Below are 17,913 nucleotides of genomic sequence, written 5' to 3' on the forward strand. Positions count from 1 at the left end.
CCTGGGCGCTTTCCAGACTAGACCCTACAATGGGGTCAGGACAAATCTCAGAAGTGTGCTTCCACACTTCCTGTGTTGCGACACAGCAGTCCCTATGCAGACAGCAGGGTGCCATTCACATTTCCAATGCCTTGTTGTGAATTTAATAGCTGGGATTTAGAGCAAGGACGTCACATATCCGGCAGGAAAAAGTCACTATTTTTTCGGGTTGTTAGTTGTTGTGGGACTGCTCCCCCTGCTGTTTACGGCCCAAATGCGACTTGCCTGAACGGAGGCATTTTGCTGCTAATGAGCAGCTAGTCTGGAAAGCACCCTGGTGCTCCAAATGTTGTCCTTGATATCACTGGAATTATATGAGACTGGAGAGCTTTTGCCAGTTAGGGTTGCAAGAATTCCCTATTTACATTGGTGCATTCCTACTGGTTTTGATGGGCCTACACCAAAAGGGATTGCAACAGTGTAATGCTTAGCTTATTTTATTTGCACATGTGCGTGCGCGCGCGCACACACACACACACACACACACAATATGAAATGGGAGCAATGATCTAAATGGGATAGAGACTGCATTCAGTTTTAATTTTTTTCTGATAAAGAAGTTCACACACCTTATTTTAAAATGTTTATTTAAGAAATTACACTGATACATCACATCTATTATACAAAATATTGATTTTCATATTGTGAAATGTTGCTGTGTTAACAGTGAAAAGATGTTTTAAAATAGCCCTATGTTTTTAAAAATATAGAGCTATTCTCACTGGATTTAGCTTTTCTTCATAGCTGCCTCTGATGCATTCCACTTGTTCTGTTAGTTCTACAACAAGACATTGTCTTTCCAGCGTCTGCTTATAGAGGCATTTGCCTAAGGAGATGAGGTTCAAACAATTCTTTCTGTACACGCTGAGAATTTCTTACAGCTGAATGGCTGAGGAGTAAACAAAATATTATACACATATTTTAAAGATAATAATTTTTGATACAATAGTAATAGTTATTATCATTTGTCTTCATGATTTCACTGTGCATATTCCATGCTAAATACTGATGTTTAAGCAGAGGGCAAACGGTGCAGCTGGGGGAGAAAGGGAACAGGCTTCCGTCTAAGGTGCGTGCATGCGCGCGCATACCCCAATCCTTAGGCCCAGTGCAGCCATTTCTGATGAGTGCACAGTCTCTGTTGCACCCACCACCACTGCCCAACTGCCTGGCCCCCCATTTCCCTCTCCCTGGTTGGCCCTCCTCTTCCTCCCCGGCACCAAACTCTGAAAGCCTGCCGCTGAGCAAATTATTATTTCATTCCACGTGGAGGAAAGCTGGAAATGGGCTGCAGAGAGCAGAGCCCTTGCATTCACTTTATAGGAGGGGATGTGGAAGCAGCCTGCCATCCTGCTGCACTGCTCAGCGGCGGCCTTTCAGAGTTTAAAAAAGCAGGCACTCTCCCCTCCTTGCCCCCCCATCTCTGTAGCCAGCTGCCATCACCGCACCCCATCCCACCACTGGCAGCGGTGATTTTTAGGGGGCAAAAGGGGGAACTTTCCCCTCGCCCCCCCTCCCTGCAGCTAGTGCTGCAGGGATGGCTTTTTAAAAATTAATTTAAATCTGTCAAGGTGGGGGCCTGGGGAGTCCTGTCTCTGCCACTTCCACTGGTAAGTTGGGGTGTGAGGAAAATTGTTCAGGGGTGGGGCTGTGAAGAGAAGAAAAAGTGTTGTTTCAGGTTAAAATGCTGTCTTTCTCCCCTGCTGCAAGTTAATGTATTGGCTGATATCAAAGCTAGTCAGCTTACTCCTGTGGGTGGGTTCTGCAGAAATAGCTTAAACACATAGAATTATGGCTTTCTTAAACTACTTTGGTTCTGAGCCTTTCACATTTTCAAATATACATATATAATTTTGTAGCCTAGAAATTTGTTTGGATTCTGTGGATGCTAAAAGAAGCCTATAGATTGTGCAAAAATCTCTCAGGCACTGTTTTTGAAATGTCCTTAACTTGGCCCTAAGCCAAGTCCTTCTCTGAAGGACTGCCTACTCACTTTATTTATTTACCACCACAGTGGCTTATTTCCAACCAAAACAGTTGAAAATTGTCTACAAAAATTATTTTAAAATGAAATTAAAAAAAATAAAAATAAAAATATATAATTTATAAAAATTTATAAAATTTATTTAAAAAATTAAAACAATATATAAAATTTATTTTAAAAATTTGTGCAGCATGCTTTGTACGGCACTTTAATTATTTCTGTGTGTGTATGTGAATTATGTGCACACAGTGCCTTGATACTGCCCCCAAAACAAAACTCTTTTCACTCACTGATGATAAGAAACACTGAAAGGGAATGAGAGAAATTGGGGAGGGGGAGGAGGAGGAAGAAGGTGATGCAAGGCTATGTGCACCTTGCCCCCCCACCATCCAAGGTGCATTGGAATCCAATCCAGTCCACCACCAGATTTGAGTTTGATACCACTGGTCTAAGCAGCAGCTGTACTTTCACTCCTTCACATGAAGCCAAGTGAGCAAGCAACAATCACTGTTCTCTGTTTCTCCAGAAGCGGGGAGTAGCAGCTACAGGAGAGTGGATAATTGGGCCCAAACCCTGCATGGAGACCAAATGCATGAGGGGGCCCAATCCCATAACCGCAGCAGAGGGACTGGGATACAGTAGATGGGTTGTTGCCATTGGCCCCACAACACTGGAGTCAGCCCTTGCCTCAGCCCTTTCTCCAAATGGTGTTAAAGAAACCTGAACAAAGGTTTTGAGAGGATAATAGACATGAAGCACTTACATCATGCTAAAGTGCCAAGTATCATAGTACTAAATATAAATTCAAAGTCTTACATATAATCTGGAACACAGTGTACCACAATACAGAGCAGAAATGAACAAAGTGTGCCATGCCAAAAGTGTCTGTAGAAATAAAGGTTGGTCACCTGTAACTGATGATCTGATAGTGATCCGTTGACATCCATTAGAAATGGGTTCTGCGCCTGCGCTGAAGCCTATCGGTGTGGACTACCATAGCTCCTCTTGGCACTTGTGCCCCACCCCACATGAGCATGTGGCTATTTAAGGCGGGAGGAATCACCAGCACTTCAGTTCCTGGATGACTGCCGGAACAGGCGATCATCTTTGTAGCAGCAGGTGAGTTCTGTGTTGTAGACTTGAGCACTACTGCAGAGGGGAAGTTTGGGAGGGTCTAAGGTATGTCAACAGATCACTACCAGATCATCAGTTACAGGTGAGCAACCTGTTTATCTGGTTCATGATTTGTTGAATCCATTAAAAATGGGTGTTGATGGCATAGTGCTTTATGTGTTTGACATGGAGTTCCAGTGCAATATATTGAGTTCCTATCTCAAATGTACTTAACTTAATAAATCTTATTTACTTTATACCGCACTACAATCTCCATGCTTGTTCTTGACCAACTGCAATAATAAGGCTCTGGACTACTTTGTAACTGAAGTGGGCAGCTTCCTCTTGGTGCTTTGCTAAAAATCACAAATTACAACATTATGAAGAGCAACTCTGAGGACCAGGTTGCAGCCTTACAGATGTCTTTGAATGATATGCCTGATGGATGAGCTGTTGAAACGCCGTATGCTCTAGTTGAGAGCACTTTTATGGATTTTGGCGGCGGCACTTTTTGCAACTTGTAAGTCATGAGGATAAGTTCTAACAGTCAGTGGGATAACATTTGTCTGGATAAAACTTGGCCTTGTGATTTTCCTTTGTAGGATATAAACAGTCTTTTCGTCTTTCTAATCACCCTTATTCTTGACAGGTAAAATAGAAGTGTCCTCCTGGCATCAAGAGAAGTCATTGGAGTGCTAAAGAAGGTAGGTAGCATGATATCTTGATTTATGTGGAAATTTGTCACAACCTTTGGCAAGAATGCAATATCAGGGCATAGTAAAACCTTATCCAGGAAGAAGCACATGTAAGGTATGTCCATCCTCAAGGCTGTTAGCTCGCTCACCCTGCGGGCGATTGTAATTGCCACTAAAAAGGCGGTCTTAAGGGAGACCAGTTTCAGGTTAGCAGTAGACGGAGGCTCAAAAGGGGTAACTGTTAGAACAGAAAGGACCAAAGATGTATTCCACTGCTTCAGTGGTTGTCGAACCGGTGAATTGTTGGTGAGACCTTTCAAGAAACTCTTGTAGCAGGGGTGGGAGAATACAGTCTTCCCATCCCAGCCCGGATGCTTAACTGAGATAGCTGCTAAGTATACTTTAATGGAGACATTAGAAAGCACGGAGGTCTTTAGTGTAGTCAGATATAGCAGGATTTGGCATGCTGTGGATTTCAAAGGCCGCATAGCAAATGAACCACATAGCATTTGAATGCTATTCACTGCCATATTGTCCAATTGTAACTGCACTGTTTGCCCCTTCAGCATAGGAAGAAATGCTTTCATGGCTTGAAACACTGCCAGGAGCTCCAAGAAACTGATGTGGAGCTGTCTCTGCTGGTAGCTCCATTGACCCTGTACCATGCTGCCATTGCAGTGACCTCCTCAGCCCAGCATCGAGGCATCCATTGTCACCCACACCATGGGAGATTCCAGTTGAAACAAGACACCTTGAAGCAGGTTCTCTGTGTGAGTCCACCAACCCAAGGACTGGAGTATTTGCGGTGGTATGTTCAAGTGTTTTGGGGGGCTGTCCGCATTCAGACAGAAGGTGGATATGATCCATAATTGCAACTGTCTCATTTTCAGGTGTGTGTAGAGAACTGTAGTGTTGCAAGAGGCCATGAGGCCTAAGAGGCGTTGAACCTGCCTCGCATGTTGTGATGAGTTCAAATGGAACTGATGTACAAGCTCAGAGATGGCGTAGAATCTCTCCTGCGGTAAATAGGCATTCCCCATCCGAGTGTCCAGAATAGCCCCTACATAGGAGACTGACGTCACTGGAGTCAGATGGGATTTTTTCCAGTTGACCTCTATCCTGAGGACTTGGAGAAGGTGCAATAAGTATTGTATCTGAGAAAGTAACCCTCCTCTGTCTTTTGATGCCAGTAGCCAATCGTCTAGGTAAAGGTAAATTGCCAGTTCCCTGGTCCTGAGGTGTGCCACAACTGTAGCCATGCACTTTGTGAAGACATGGGGGGCAGTGCAGAGGCCAAATGATAGCACCTGATATTGGTAAATTGAGTTGCCCACCGTGAATCTCAGATATTTGCAGTGTGATGGCCTGATCCCTATGTGAAAATAAGCATCCTGCAAATCTAACACTGCAAGCCACCACTCCTGATGTAGAAGCAGCAGAATATCTTGCAATGTCATCATTTGAGACTTTTTCACCTGTACAAACTTGTTCAGATGTCTCAGGTCCATTATAGGTCGTATTCCACCATCTCTTTGGGGGATTTGAAAGTAGCGGGAGTAGAATCCCTCCTGCCTCTGTGCTCACCACACCAGGACAATCGTTCTCTTGTTCAACAATTCTTGCACTTCCTTATGTAGTGCAGGAGTCACCTGTGTAAAATGCACCCCTCTGTACTCCAGATGTGCTTTGAACTCTATAGCGTAGCCCAAAGAGACTATCTTCAACACCCATTAATCCAATGTTATATAGTGCCAAGCATGGGCATGGATGGCCAATCTGATGTTGATGATTGAAGATGTTATTCATGCCAGATAGGCACTTAAAGCTACGTTGTTGGAGTAGACTAATGTTTGAACTAGGCTTGAGTCCCCTGTTGATAAATGGTGCGATGGGCTGTTGTCTTCAAAGGTGCTGCTTCTGAGCCTCCACCTGTTTATTACGCTGGCCCTGACTATTTTTGTTTTTGGATTGGTAATGCTTTTTATTGTATGGTTGGAAAGACTTTTTGAAATCTCTGTGGTCCTGCTGCCTATAATTGGAACCCGGCCTGTTATAAGGTATGAATTTTGTAGTACTGTAGGATGTGGATGTGGACGTTCAAGTCTTCACCATGAACTTCGACTTTTTAAGTTTTTCCATAGTCTAGTCTATCTGTTTTGAGAACAAACCCTTTCCATCAAACAGAAGCCCTTCAATCTTATCTTTCATGTCATATTGAAGGGAGGACGATCTGAACCATGCATGGCACCTTAAAGTGATTGATGTGGTTATTGATCTCGACTCAGATTCCACCAGGTGCTTAGCCGTACTTAGTTGTTGTAGTGTCATGGCTTCCGATTTTATCATGGGTTTTTTGAAACGTGCTTTGAACTCCTCTGGAGTAAGGTTGTTCATTTCTTGCTCCAAGCTATCCCAGAGACAGTGATTGTATTTGGCCATGCAGACTGAGTAATTGGCTATTTTTACTGATAAGTATGCAGTGGAGTAGATACAGTATTTCTCCCAAGTACATCTAACTTTCTGCCCTCTTTATCCGCAGGAGTCATATGTCGCCTGCAAGATCTGGAGGAGGTAGCACAGATTATAACAAGAGAATTGGGTACTGGGTGTTTCAATAGGTATGTATTTTCAACCTCTTGCACTCTGTAAAGGCCTTACATTCATACCTATGTTGAAGAGATTGGATGTGGCACTTCCCACACACACTGTGCCACTTTTGAAACTACTGGCACAAGAGATAAGGTGACTGGTTGCGCCAAAATTGCCTTAACCATAAGGTTGTACATGGGGTCATCAATAGTAGCTGTCTGTGTTTTTAGATTAAGTCCCAGTGCCTCAGCCATAACTTTTAACTGAACATGGAAGGTCTTCATTTCCTCTGTTGGGGATACATGTGAAGATGTCGCAACATCTGGAGAGGGATCTGGGTCAACTGTCACTGTATCTGACTCCGTCAGAATAGCCATGATGACTCCAGGAAGGTGCTGGCGAGGAGTCTGGCTCATGCTCCCATGCAGGTATTTCCCGGGGAAAGGAAACCTCAAGCTCTGGAGGATCAGTCTGTACAGCAGCCGATGTCTGTTGTCTCACTCTCATCTAAGTTTGTTTAGATGTCATCACAGGTTTAGGCGGCTGCAGAGGCGGCACCATCTGGGTTTGAGTGGCCTCTACTGCAGTTACAACCTTCCTTACTGTCTCAGGCATGGAAGCATCCCCTGCAACCAGTGTCTGCATCTGAAGAGCCTGGGAGTAAGCAGTCGGCAGCGGATTTTGTCTCTCAAATGTGGATTTCTACGTCCTGTCTTCCTTGTAATCATACGCTAGCCCCAGAGAATCCTTGGCAAAGCCACATGGTTGGGTAGCAGAAGGTGTGAGGTGTGAGAAGCTGCAGGTGTGCCAACTAGTTGTAATAGCCAGATGGGTAGCTGTAAGTGCATAGCACACAGGTGGGTGTTGTTGAGAAGTAGGTATGTCTGACAGAGCTCAAGGCACTGAATTGGATTCATGTTCCGCAGATTGTAGGAATCCCTTAAAGGTTGAAGGGATAGTATTAGAATCCAACACAGAAAGCAAAGATTGTGCTGTGTTGGGGTCCTAAGCTCCATCCTCCTCCACATCTGCCCAGTCAGCATCCTCGATCTTGAAAGTAATCAGTATCTGACAAGCTGGAGTCACAGTTTCTGTCAAAATTGGTGTGTTGAGTGTAGTGGGTGGCTCTCCCACCATTGGTGTCGACGGATATCTCACTGGAATAGCTGCTGGGGAAAGAGAGGCGGCTCTCAGGCTGACATAGGCCTCAATACCGAGAGATTTGGTGTCAAAGGTCTTGATGTCAAAGGTAGCACAGCAGTAGTTGAATGCATCAACGTCTATGACTCTATGTCGATGCTGTCGAAGTTGACCTTGATGCCGATATGTTTGTTGCCGAAGTTGAGGCTGGCTGTATCGATGTCGACAGTTCTGGAGCCAAAAAACTCATTGTCGGCGGTCTTGTCACTGTTGTTATAACATCTTGTGCTGACAAAGGAAAAGGAGTATCCTCCTATGTCAATGCTTTCCTCTTCTTTGGGGCAGGTTCCGACGCCTCCACCATTTTGTCTCCATGCCTCTTCGGTGTTTTGGGAGACTTAAACACAGGTCTTGAGGGTTTAGACTGGACTGAAGCCTCAGCCCTTGAGCCAGACGGTTTAGATGACAATTTTGCCCCCTCCCAAGTGGCACAGAGGGGAAATGCTTGACTAACAAGCAGAAGGCTGCCAGTTTGAATCCCCGCTGGTATGTTTCCCAGACTATGGGAAACACCTATATCAGGCAGCAGCAATATAGGAAGATGCTAAAAGGCATCATCTCATACTGTGCGGGAGGAGGCAATGGTAAACTCCTCCTGTATTCTACCAAAGAAAACCACTGGGCTCTGTGGGCGCCAGGAGTAGAAATTGACTTGACGGAACACTTTACTTACTTAAGATGGACCCGGGGGATGCAAGACAGCGTCATAAAGAGCAGCCTGGAGATGAAGCTGTTGGAGATCCAGCTTCCGATAGCATCAACCTTTTGCACCAGTAACCTTAATGACCACTAGGGACATTGGAAGTAGAGATAGATAGTTAGAGTCCCCTTCTCTTTCCTGTTTATCTCCGCCTAGAGTTTTCTATATTAGGCGGTATTCAATCAATCAATCAATCAATCAATCAATCAAATAACTCTGCCTCTATGACCCCTCTATGGATAGAATGTACTCAGGAACTTCCTGAATGTAACTTCCTTCTCCTCCTCCTCAGAATGCTTGTAGCGCTCTCTCTGACCACCATGCTTCTAAAGGTCTCTCTCTGACCAACATGTATCCAGCTATTAGATATAGGTCTTTTCAATCACCATGAACCTCTGAATAAAGTAGATTAGTTTAACCTTACATGAAATCACCATGCTTATCATTTACAAGCTGTTGCCCCTGAGATTCTGTTAACTTCAACACTGCCTACAGTCTTTGGAGGAGGCGGCATACAAGAAAATTTTAATAATAATAATAATAAAAACTTCTGCTGTAATGGGAATGAGTTAGCTCCTGAAATACTCTGCTACATATAAGTAATTTTCTCTAACAGAAGCTCCCTATTATGATGGGTTTGCTTCGAGAAAGATTGGCAAACTCTACATTAAGAGGTATTGTGGGCTTCTCCAAGGCATATTAAGCACAAGTCATGCCCATTTTGAGAGGGCAGCTTAGCATTACATTCAGTACATCTTTTAAAAGTTTTTTTTGTCCGAGTTTTGGTCTGACGGTTTAGGGTTATTCATAGCCATCGTCAGTGTTCCGACTGCGGTTAGTCAAGTTATCCATCTGATCTGTCACTTCAGTTAGTCCATTAACGTCAAAATATAGTCTTAAGCAATCCAAAGTCCAGTAACCAATAATTCAGTTCGATAAATATTTTTCTCTTTCTAGAACTCATGAAGGAAAAGGAACCAGTACGAAGGAGCCACAGTGACTGAGGAACTGATTGCTACAGTGGTCACAAAGGAACTGAAGTGCTGGCACTTCTTTCTGCCTTAAATAGCCACTTGGGGCGGGGCGCAAGCGCCAAGAGGAGCTGTGGTAGTCCATACCGAGAAGCTTTAGTGCAGGTGCAGAACCCATTTCTAATGGATTCAACGGATCATGAACCAGATCAAACAGTTACAGATTATTCTTGCAGAGTTTAGCTATTGTATTGGTGGAGGTTAATGCTCTGATAACAGTACATGATCTGGCCCTGAAGGTGTCTATGAAGTAAAGGCCCCTGGTAGTGCCTGTGTTAGTTATTCCTCTCTTAAACAGCATTGGAAGCTTCAAGGGAAGTATAAAAGTATGGGGGCGGAGGAAGTAGAAGAGTCTGCTTCAATCTTTCCCTTACTGACATTTTTTTGCACAAAATTACCAACTACTTTTCCATCACAAAGACAAAATCAAATTGGGGAGAATAATTTGAGTAGATAAACAATAGGAAGGAAAAGGGTTCAACAACCAACCCTTCATAATCCTCTGCTGAAACAGGTAGCCTCTGGCAACTGGTTTTACGTTTTAAGACTACTCACATGTCCCTTGTGTATAGTTTGCCACAACCTTTGAAAATAATGGCTTTATAGGTGGTTACTTTAACAGGTTTGGGTTCTGATAGCACAAGAAAAAGTTACTTTAAAAATATCTTATTAACTGGTTTTCCAGATATATAGGCTTTTAAAATTTATCTACTGGTTTCTGAAGGATGCACATACCTGTGTATTTTAATATGTCTGTGGTAAAGAAAAAACACATTCAATAAGGGCTAAACTAGATATAATATTTGGTGTAACATTATCCAGACCAACCTTTTTAAATCTGGAAAAGATGCCTCAAGACCAGCTCTCTTCTTGTAGGAGGAGAGACCATAAGGACAACTGGGATCGAAGAAATAGCAAAATGGCAGTAGGGTGTGTTTATTTAACCCCTTCTGCACCTGCTCCAAGTTATCCCTGCTCCAAGTTACACCCCCTCTACAGCTTTTGCCCTTTCTAAATTCAAACTGTATGTTTGAAATCTCAGTGGGATAGAAAGAGATCTGAAGTAGGGAAAACATGGGCACCACCACCAGAAGTTACTTTTCCAGTTCAAAAACGAATGTCACGGTGATTTTACACACTTCTGCATGTAACATTTAATTTGATCCTAAATGACCACAGAACATAGGAAGCTGCCTTCTACTGAGTCAGACGATTGGTCCATCTGGCTCAGTATTGTCTACACAGACTGGCAGCAGCTTCTCCAAGGTTGCAAGCAGAAGTCTCTCTCAGACCTATCTGAAGATGCCAGGGAGGGAACTTGGCATCTTCTGTTCTACCCAGAGCGGCTCCATCCCCTAAGGGGAATATCTTACAGTGCTCACCTGTAGTCTCCCATTCAAATGCAACGAAGGCAGTTCCTGCTTAGCAGAGAGGACAATTCATGCTTGCTACCACAAGACCAGCTCTCCTCTTGAAGGAGGAGAAACCATAAGGACAATACCACAAAGGGCTATGTATTGTAAGATACGATATAGGCTTAACAAGAGATTTGTCATGCAATATGATCTGATAGAAAGAACAACCATAGAAGCATTTCTGTTTTGAACATTGATATCAGTCTTTTAAAAGGATATAGTATTTCTAATTGTGTGGGTCCAGCTTCTCAAAACTTCATTAGTGTCATGCACTAGTGTGGATAACAAGAAGTAGGCCTTCAAAGATGTTTGACAGGAAACATACCTGATTTTTTCAGTAACTCTACTTTCTTCTTGGGCTGTTGGTTGGGATTCTCTGTTGGAAGGAATTCTGTGTCCCTCAGACACAAGAGCAAAATTTGGTTTTTCTCTGGCCACAGGGTAGTAGAAAATAGGAAAATGGGGATGTTCTGAGTCATTATCGTCTGCAAGATACAAAAGGATAAGAACGTTTACTATTCAGAAGCCTTACCCAAATTATTAATTAAAATGATTAAGATAGAGTTACATCTGCAAACTATAATAACAAAGCAAAACTGATATATGGCTTGACAAAATCATAAACTAGAACATGTATATGAAAGTACAGTATAGCAACTCTTTCATAAACTGCTATAAACATTACAGATGTGCATGTTTTACATCAATGTTACTGAGACCATTATCTGAGCAGGATAGTCAGTAAAAATTAGAACCAGCAAAAAGTTATGGAGAGAGGAAGAAAAAAACCTTCACAGTTCCTAATTTTCAAGCTCAGCTAAATTGTAGAAGTTGATACGGATTAGAAAGCTATAAGCAGCTTTATAAAACTCTGTGCACAAAACCTGAATTTGTCATCAGTGATATATGGCCCTCCACTGGCAGAAATACTATTGCTGTTCAACAGCACACAACAAGACTTTATAAATCTTTAAAATAAAATGATACTTTATTCCAAATGTGTTATGGTAAAATTATTTTGCCCTAACATGAAATTATTTTGTCCTCCATGAAGTTCGTAAACTTTTCAGCCACTTATATACCATTATCAAACTAACTGTTATTGGAATGATTGAGCTGTACCATAAAAGAGTAAAACATTCCCTGGCAATAACCTTCTAAACAATATAACCTGGCTAATCATCTGTTGAGATTTTTTTCTTCCAGATATACTCTTCTCTTAATGCTGATAAACAGGTTGCTCACCTGTAACTGATGATCTGGTAGTGATCCGTTGATATCCATTAGAATGGGTTCTGCGCCTGCGCGGAAGCCTCTCGGTGTTGAGTTGTACAGCTCCTTTTTGGTGCCTGCGCCCTGCCCCACATGACCACGTGGCTATTTAAGGCGGGATGAAGTGCAGGCACCTCTGTTCCTTGGAGACCGCCGAAGCAGTCATGTAAACAGGCAAATTCTACTATAGCGAGTTAAGTACTACTGTGGAGGGGAGGTTCAAGAGGGTCTAATGGATATCAATGGATCAATACCAGATCATCAGTTACAGGTGAGCAACCTGTTTATCTGGATCGTGATCCGTTGAATCCATTAGAATGGGTGTTTAGTTAGCTCCATAAGGAGGAGGGAGCAGTAGAGTTATTGTAACACCCTTCTGAGGACACCTCTCCCAAAATTCGCCTCCGCAGCAGACCGCAAGTGTATAGCGTAGTGCCTTACAAATGGTTGTTCAGAAGACCATGTAGCGGCCTTGCAGATGTCTTGAAACGATATGCCAGACAGGTGAGCAGCCAAAGCACCAAAAGCTCTCTTAGAATGCGCCCTGTTGGTTTTTGGCGGTTGAACTTCTTGTAAAGAGTATGCCAGCCGGATGGCTTCAACAATCCAGTGTGAAAGCCTCTGCTTAGACAATGCCTGTCCTATCTTCACTCCCTTATAGGCGACGAATAGTCTTTTTGAGGAGCGGAAGGGTTTAGTCTTTGAAAGGTAATAGAGAAGTGCTCTACATACATCCAAGGAGTGCAAGGCCTTTTCCAATGGCGTAGTCGGCAACTTAAAGAAGGTAGGAAGCACCACGTCTTGACTGATGTGGAAGTCTGTCACAACCTTAGGCAAAAAGGTGATATCCGGCCGGAAGAGAACTTTATCCGGGTAGAACTGGGCATAAGGGACATCCATTTGAAGGGCCGTGAGTTCACTGACCCTGTGAGCAGTGGTGATAGCCACTAAAAAAGCTGTTTTCAGGGATGCCAGCTTCACTATTGCGGAATGCATGGGTCCAAGTGGCGGTTCAGTTAGTGCAGAGAGGACCAGCAAGATGCTCCACTATTCCAGAGGTTTCTGGATGGGAGGATACAGATTGGTGAGGCCTTTCAGGAAGCTCTTGCATGAGGGATGGGAGAATACTGTTTTTTCATCCCATCCTGGGTGGCGAGAAGAAAGTGCAGCCAGGTGGACCTTTATCGAGACATTTGATAGCTTTCCCGATTTCAGAGTGGTCAAATAAAGCAGGACCTCATGGACGGAGGCCTCTTTAGGGCGGAAAGCATGGCGAGAAGCGGTGATAGCAAACCTCTTCCATTTGCTAGCATAGTTTTTTCTTGTAGATGGTTTACACTGATTTAGCCTGATTCGCTTCAGCAGTTGATCTTCCACGCTGTCAGTTGTAGAGTGAGCACTTCCGGACATAGAAGGCGGCCGTCTTCCTGAATCAGGAGATCGGGATGGTTCGGGAGTATCTGATAAGTCGCAGCTAGTTTGAGTAGATGTGGAAACCATGCTTGGTGGGGCCACCAAGGCGTGACCAGGATGCACTTCACATGGCCTGCTAGTAGACGCACCACAATTCTGCTCACAAGAGGCAAATGGGGGGAACATGTAAGTCCACAGTTCCGACCAGTCCATCTGGAAAGCATCTCCTAAAGACTGTGGTTCGTGGCACGCCCTTGAACAGAACAGCCTGCACTTTGTGTTCTGTGCTGTAGCAAATAAGACGACCTCTGGGTGACCCCAGAGCAGGAATATTTTGTGCAGGTATGTATCATTCAGTTCCCACTAGTGTTGGGTTCCCGTTGAGAATGAACAACTGAGGCCATCCGCCAGAATTTTGTCTGTGCCCTTGATGTGGATGGCTATTGGGGTGATGCTGTTCTTGATACACCAATGCCAGATCTGAATGCTCAGGGCACACAGTGACCTGGAGACTGTCCCGCCCTGCCTGTTCAGGTAGGCGATGGTGGTAGTGTTGTCTAAGTGGAGTTGTACTACCCTCCCTCTTAGCATTGGTAGGAAGGCTTTCATGGCTTGGTAAACCGCCAGTAACTCCAAGAAGTTTATGTGGAACCGGCGTTGGGAGTGGGTCCAGAAGCCCTGTGCCAATGTGGTATTGCAATGGCCACCCCAACCCTCACCCCAACCCTGGAGCAAAGCATCCGTCGTGACCCACACTGACGGGGCCTGTGCTTGAAAGGGCACCCCTCTGAGTAAATTGGGGCGTCCTGTCCACCAAGAGAGGGATTGTAGGATTGGTAGAGGTAGATGTAGTTGTTTCGTTGGGCTGTCTCTGTTTAGGCAAAAGGAATGCAGGAACCATAGCTGACGCTTTCACATTTTCAACCTGGTGTATCGTACAGTTGACTTGCAGGAGGCCATCAGGCCTAGCAGACATTGTATCTGATGTGCTGTTTACAATGGATTGTGTCGAAACTCCCAAACCATTAGTTCTATGGTCTGGTAACGTTCCTCTGGCAAGAAAGCTCTCCCCGCATCTGCATCTAGTACTGCCCCAATGTAAGATATGGTGGATACTGGGGTCAGGTGAGACTTCTTCCAGTTGATTTGTATTCCTAGGTCTCAAAGAAGGTCCAGCATGTACTGAATCTGTAAAAGTAACTCTTTTTTATCTCTGGACGTAAGCAGCAGTCGTCTAGATAGGAGAAGAGCTTCAAGCCTTTTGTCCTTAAGTGAGCCACTATGACCGCCATGCATTTCATAAATACACGCGGGGCAGTGCAGAAGCCGAACTTGAGGACTTGATATTGATATATTGATGTTCCTACGGTGAACCTCAAGTACTTTTGGTGGGACGGTCGAATCCCTATATGAAAGTAGGCATCCTTTAAGTCTAACATTACAAGCTACAGTACCTTTTCACTTGAACGAACTTGTTGAGATGTCTGAGGTCCATGATTGGTCGTATCCCGTCATCTCTTTTTGGGATCTGGAAAGAACGGGAGTAACCCCCCCCCCCCGCCGATTTGCCCATCGCACCGGGACTATCGCCTTCTTGCGCAGGAATTCCTTCACTTCTAGTAGCAAGGCAGGTGTCGCCTTTGTAAAGCGAAGGCCCCTGAATAGCGGGCATGTCTTGAACTCTATCGCGTAGCCTGATGTGACAATCTTTAGGACCCAGCGGTCTGATGTTATGTGGCGCCATGCTTGCGCATGACTTGCCAATCTGATGTTGTTGTTGGCTAGTAGTACCGGCAGGTTGATAGTATAAGCCAGGTGGTCGACCTCCTGGATGTTTTGGGAGGGAGAACAAAGGTGATGCAGCGATAGATGTGGATGGTACGATTGGCTGTCCTGTATCTCAGGGTTGCTGTTTGGTGCCCTCCGCTTGTTTCACACGTTGTGTAGGGGTATATCTACCTATTTGTTGCCCAGGGCATTTATTAAAAGGTTGGTAATTCTTACGGAAGTCCCGGCGTTCCTGTGGCCTGTAGGACGTATGGGGACGGTAGTAAGATCTTTGCTTGTTAGAGTTCGAAGTTGAAGTCGAAGAAGAAGTGAATGTTTTGGCCATGAATTTTGATTTCTTCATTTTTTCCATAGTTGCGTCCGTTTCCTCTGAGAAAAGGCCCTTCCCATCAAATGGAAGACCTTCTATCTTATCTTTCATGTCCTATTGCAGGGCTGCCGATTGCAGCCAAGCATGACAACAGAGGGTAATTGCAGTGGTGATAGATCTAGATTCTGATTCTGCTAAGTGTTTAGCCGTGCTCAGTTGCTGACACATGAGATCCCCTGCTTTTTGTAAGGTTTTACGAAAGCGAACTTTAAGTTCTTCTGGAGACAATGAGTCAATGTCCTTCTCGAGATTCTCCCAAATGCAGTAGCTGTATTTGGCCATGCAGGCCGAGTAATTAGCCACCTTGACGGAGAGGCAAGAGGTGGAGTATAATTTTCTTCCCATAACATCTAACTTTCTGCCCTCCTTATCTGCCTGAGTGGTATGCCGGCAACCTGATCTGGATGTGGTCGCACAGTCAATGACCAGTGAATTTGGGACAGGGTGCTTGAATAAGTAGGTGTTATCCTGTTCCTGAACTCTGTAAAGACCTTCTAACCTCTTAGACGTTGGTGTGGACGTGTGTGGGACCTGCCAAGTGCACTGAGCAGCATTTGAGATGATGGGCAGCAGAGGTAGAGCTACCAGTTGTGCTGACTGGGACCGGGCCATGAAATTGTAGACTGGATCATCAATGGTCTTGACTTGTGAGGATAAATATAATCCCAAAGCGGTTGCCATCTGCTTCACATGAGAGTGGTATGCGCTTAATTCCTCCGCCGGTGATACGTGGGTGGGTGTGGCCATGTCCGGCTAGGGGTCAGCCTCTACCATTTCCGTGTCGGACTCAAAGTCAGAAGAGCCATGGTGGGTGTCATCTGACGGAAGTTTGGAAGGAGAGTGGTGTGAAGGCCCCCCACCTGGTGACTCTACTGGTGCGGGGGGGGGGGGGGGGAGGCAAGGGCAGGTCCTCTGTTTGGACCGCTATGGCAGTGACATGCTGAGTAGTTTGTGTCGATCTCATAGACATATTTGTCATGGTTTGGGTTGAGGCATTGGAGAGCACCAGTTTCGGGGCAAGAGGGGCTCGGAGAGTGGACAGAGTGGTAGAGCAGTGGTAACTGGAGACACAGTGGTCAAAGACCTGGCTCATTGCCAAACTCGATCCTCATCATAGTCATAGGCCAGTCCTGGTGAAGACGCACCAGGTAATGCTGTCTCTTTGGATGGGGATGTTTTGTGACTGAAACCGCATGTGTGCCACGGCGTTGAGGTGGAGAGTTGTGCAGCGTTCAGTAATTGTGGGTTGGACTGGGGGGGCTCATCCTCTGAGCGCGGAAAGCCATGGAACATAGAAGGAGTGTTAGCTACCGAGTCCAACATTGTAAGAAGAGACTGTGTTGTCCCCGGATCCAAAGCCGTCCCCTCTGTATCCAAAAGGTCGGCCTCTTCAACTGCAAATGTCAGGGGAGCTCGGAATCGAGGTGTAATAGCCGTAATGTTCGTTGGTGTATTCAACACTGAAGGCTGCGCTCCATGTCCCGTCGAAGGGGACCATATCGGGGTCTGTGCTGGTTGTAAATCTCGCAAAGATGGTATCAGCAGTGTCGGCATTGGAGTGGAAGGCATCCCTACTGGAAGTTGAATTGAGGTTGGCGCCTTCATCAACGTCGACATCAATACCGACATGACGGCAGGGCTCGATGCCGAGGTTTCTCTCAGTGTCGATCCCGGCTTCAGTGTCGTCAGCCCAACTTGTTGTGCTGTTGTCGATGTTGATGGAGTGGCCGATGTTAAGGGTCCAGTCTGTTCAGCCACTGTCGGTGCCGATGGAGTGACTGACGTCGAGGGTTTCAATATCGACACAAAGACCACTTCCTGAGCCGATTTCAGCGACGGAGTCGAGCTCGATGTCGATAGCTTCCGCGTTTTCGCAGTGGGCTCAGCTGCAGCCGCCATTTTATCTCTTGACCTCTTTGAGGATTTAGGGGTCTTTACAGTGGGCAACGGGGTTTTAGACTGGGCGGAAGCCCCCGAGCCATGCGCCTGAGGAGATTTTCTTCTCGCAGCAGAAGGTGCAGCCAAAACGTCATCATAGATCGCGGCCCTCAAATGAAGCTCTCGTGTTTCTTCTCATTTGTTTAGAAAACGATTGGCAAATCTTACATGAGGAGGTAACATGAGCTTCACCCAAACAGAGCAAACACAAATTATGCTCATCTTGTGAGGGCAATTTTGCTTTGCATTTCTCACAGTGTTTGAAGGTCTTTTTACCCTTTTGGGTATTCATAGTTACTCACGAAGACGTAGTCGTTAGCAGTCCGAGGTCAAAGCCAGCAGCCGTTCAATCAGTTCGTCAAATAA

At 45.0% G+C, this 17,913-nt stretch overlaps 1 protein-coding gene across 6 annotated transcripts in view; it reads right to left on the reverse strand.

The window, feature by feature from the left end:
* Positions 1 to 609: 609 nt before the first annotated feature.
* The window catches only part of PPP1R42 (protein phosphatase 1 regulatory subunit 42), a 50,945-nt gene continuing 33,641 nt past the window's right edge, over positions 610 to 17,913 (reverse strand). For 5 of the 6 annotated variants that reach the window (XM_053249752.1, XM_053249754.1, XM_053249753.1 and 2 more), the window contains exons 8-9: positions 11,092 to 11,251; positions 610 to 928 (exon numbers count right to left, since the gene is read on the reverse strand). In XM_053249752.1, the coding sequence (XP_053105727.1) occupies positions 850 to 928; positions 11,092 to 11,251 (239 nt within the window). In that variant the 3' untranslated portion in view covers positions 610 to 849. Of the gene's footprint in view, positions 929 to 8,303; positions 8,410 to 11,091; positions 11,252 to 17,913 lie in introns of those variants that run through there. The other variant, XM_053249756.1, reaches the window with a different exon arrangement.

The sequence above is a fragment of the Hemicordylus capensis genome, chromosome 4, assembly GCF_027244095.1.
Source record: "Hemicordylus capensis ecotype Gifberg chromosome 4, rHemCap1.1.pri, whole genome shotgun sequence".
Classification (NCBI taxonomy): Eukaryota; Metazoa; Chordata; class Lepidosauria; order Squamata; family Cordylidae; genus Hemicordylus; species Hemicordylus capensis.